A 2,274-nucleotide genomic window follows, 5' to 3' on the forward strand; every position below is an offset into this window, starting at 1 on the left:
CATCTCCAGAGAGGGAGACTCCACCCCCTCTCTGGGCAGCCTGTCCCAGGGCTCCAACACCCTCACAGGAAAGAAGTTTCTCCTTAAGTTTGTCTGGAACTCCCAGTGTCCCAGTTTGTGCCCATTGCCCCTTGTCCTGTCACTGGGCACCACTGAGAAGAGCCCGGCCCCATCCATTTGGCCCCGCGCACTTCTGGTTTCCCAGGGTGAGCAGTGGGGTGGCTTCACATAATCTCTTAACATCATGTCATTACTTTTCTCTCCAGCACGCGTTACCACTCCCTGGCTTTCTTCTCCTTGCCCCAAACATCTACCACCATGCAGTTCTCTTCAGCCAGTCAGGTGAGTGTTGGACAGATGGATCCTTGCTCTCTGTACCTTCCTGTGGAAAATGCTGTAGGCAGCTTTCAGTCCAGCAGTTGTGCACATCAAACTGTTGTCTCTGGATATTCAAGCCCTTTGAATTTTCAGGATTGATAGAAAGTCAAAAGCCAAAAAGAATCCCACATTGTCCAAACTTTTCCCCATGGTGGGCCAGATACCAGCACGCTTGGACAAGTGGTGATTGCTGACTGCTGAGAGCCTGGCCACGGGCAGCTGGTGCCACTGCAGCTTGCAAACCGAAACTGAGTTACAGTTTTTGGGCCCAGGCAGATTCCTTGTCCATCCACCCTGAGCTCTTCATCTGCTTTTTAATAGTAAAATTCATCAGGCTTTTCAGTGCCACAAACTTCCTATATCCCTGATATTAGAATCATAGAATCACAGAATAGTTTGGGTTGAAAGGGACCTTAAAGCTCATCCAGTTCCAACCCCCCTGCCAGCAGCAGGGACACCTTCCACTAGACCAGGTTGCTCAAAGCCTCATCCAACCTGGCCTTCAACACTTCCAGGGAGGAGCAGCCACAGCTTCTCTGGGCAACTTGGGCCAGTGTCTCACCACCCTCACACCAAACAATTTCTTCCTCACATCTCATCTCCATCTCCCCTCTTCCAGTTTAAAGCCATCACCCCTTGTTCTCTCACTCCCTGCCCTTGGCCAAAGTCCCTCCCCAGCCTTCCTGGAGCCCCTTCAGGTACTGGGAGGCCACTAGAAGGTCTCCCCGGAGCCTTCTCTTCTCCATGTGAATCTCAAAGAGTCTCGTGAAGCTGTATGAATCTTTGCTGAATAGGTTTGCTGCTTCTCTAATCCCCTCTGGGTAGGGAGATTGTTTGCATGTGTAGATCACTTTAACCTGTTCATTAATATAACTGCAAAATATTTCTAGCGTGCTACACCTATCTCAAGGAAACCATGAGGTGACCCCTGAGGAGAGGTATGTGGTAGTTAAAAAATGAGAGTAACAGGACCAAATCCTGGTTACAGGTGTAAAAACAGACCTGTTGGCTTTTGTTTTGCTGGTGCTACACAGGCTTGACACAAGAAAGCAAGACACAGCTTTTCTTTTAATGTCTTCTTCCTCCATCTTCCTTTCTTCTCTATGAAGTCCAAGCAGAAGCATCTGCAAACTCTTTATATATTTGTAATTTACCAGAGTAAGAACAAGATAATTCTCCATTTGGAGCAAAATCAAAATGTGCCCACACCTCCATCTGCCCTAATGCAGCAACGGCCTCCTGAAGCTGCAGTGTGCCCCAGATCATGGTCAGTCCTGGACAGGAGGGTGACACCTCTCCTGTCATCTTCTTTAAGCAGTAGCAGAGCAGTAACCTTACTCCATCCTTTCTCCCCACAGAGCCGTTCCAGGTCCCAGTGATCGGGCTGACCCTGCCAATCATGTGGTTCTACCTCCTGATGAACGTTATCACTCAGTATCCTTTCAAAGCTCAGCTTGAGATATGCCATGGAGATGACAGTGAGGTGGGAGAGGAGGAATGGGGTGAGGATGATGCCGAGTCCTTGGAATCTTCCCTGTATTTGGGAACTGATTTTTGTGTAACTCTTAGAAAATATAAAGTGGAATCTAACTTGGGGCTTATGATTTTTTTCCAGGGTGGCTGAACCACCTGGCCACCACCTCTTGGAAAATACAGAGTGGAATTTAACCTGGAGCTTATGGTATTTCCAAGGGAAATACCCAGGGACAGGCTGGGTATAAACTCATGGGGGTTCTGCTATCCAGCTCTAGGTAGAAGGGACAGATCAGGAGCCATTTGAGTGCCGTATGAGTGTGTGGATCTCCAGTCAGCGAGGACAGCTCTGAAAGTCTGAAGGAGCTGAGAAACCCTCAAAAAAGGGGCATTTCAGTCCAAAGCCCTCTTACCATTTTTCTC

The 2,274-nt window shown here is 48.6% G+C and overlaps 1 protein-coding gene across 1 annotated transcript in view; it reads left to right on the forward strand.

Moving 5' to 3' along the window:
• Positions 1 to 1,880, forward strand: part of SLC35B4 (solute carrier family 35 member B4) — a gene marked incomplete at both ends in the record, with an annotated part of 7,888 nt that extends 6,008 nt beyond the window's left edge. The window contains 2 exons of the mRNA XM_010163348.1: positions 267 to 342; positions 1,737 to 1,880. Of these exons, the coding sequence (XP_010161650.1) occupies positions 267 to 342; positions 1,737 to 1,880 (220 nt within the window). The remainder of the gene's footprint in view (positions 1 to 266; positions 343 to 1,736) is intronic.
• Between the last annotated feature and the right edge of the window lie 394 nt (positions 1,881 to 2,274).

The sequence above is a fragment of the Antrostomus carolinensis genome, unplaced genomic scaffold (assembly GCF_000700745.2).
Source record: "Antrostomus carolinensis isolate BGI_N321 unplaced genomic scaffold, ASM70074v2 scaffold47732, whole genome shotgun sequence".
Taxonomy (NCBI): domain Eukaryota; kingdom Metazoa; phylum Chordata; class Aves; order Caprimulgiformes; family Caprimulgidae; genus Antrostomus; species Antrostomus carolinensis.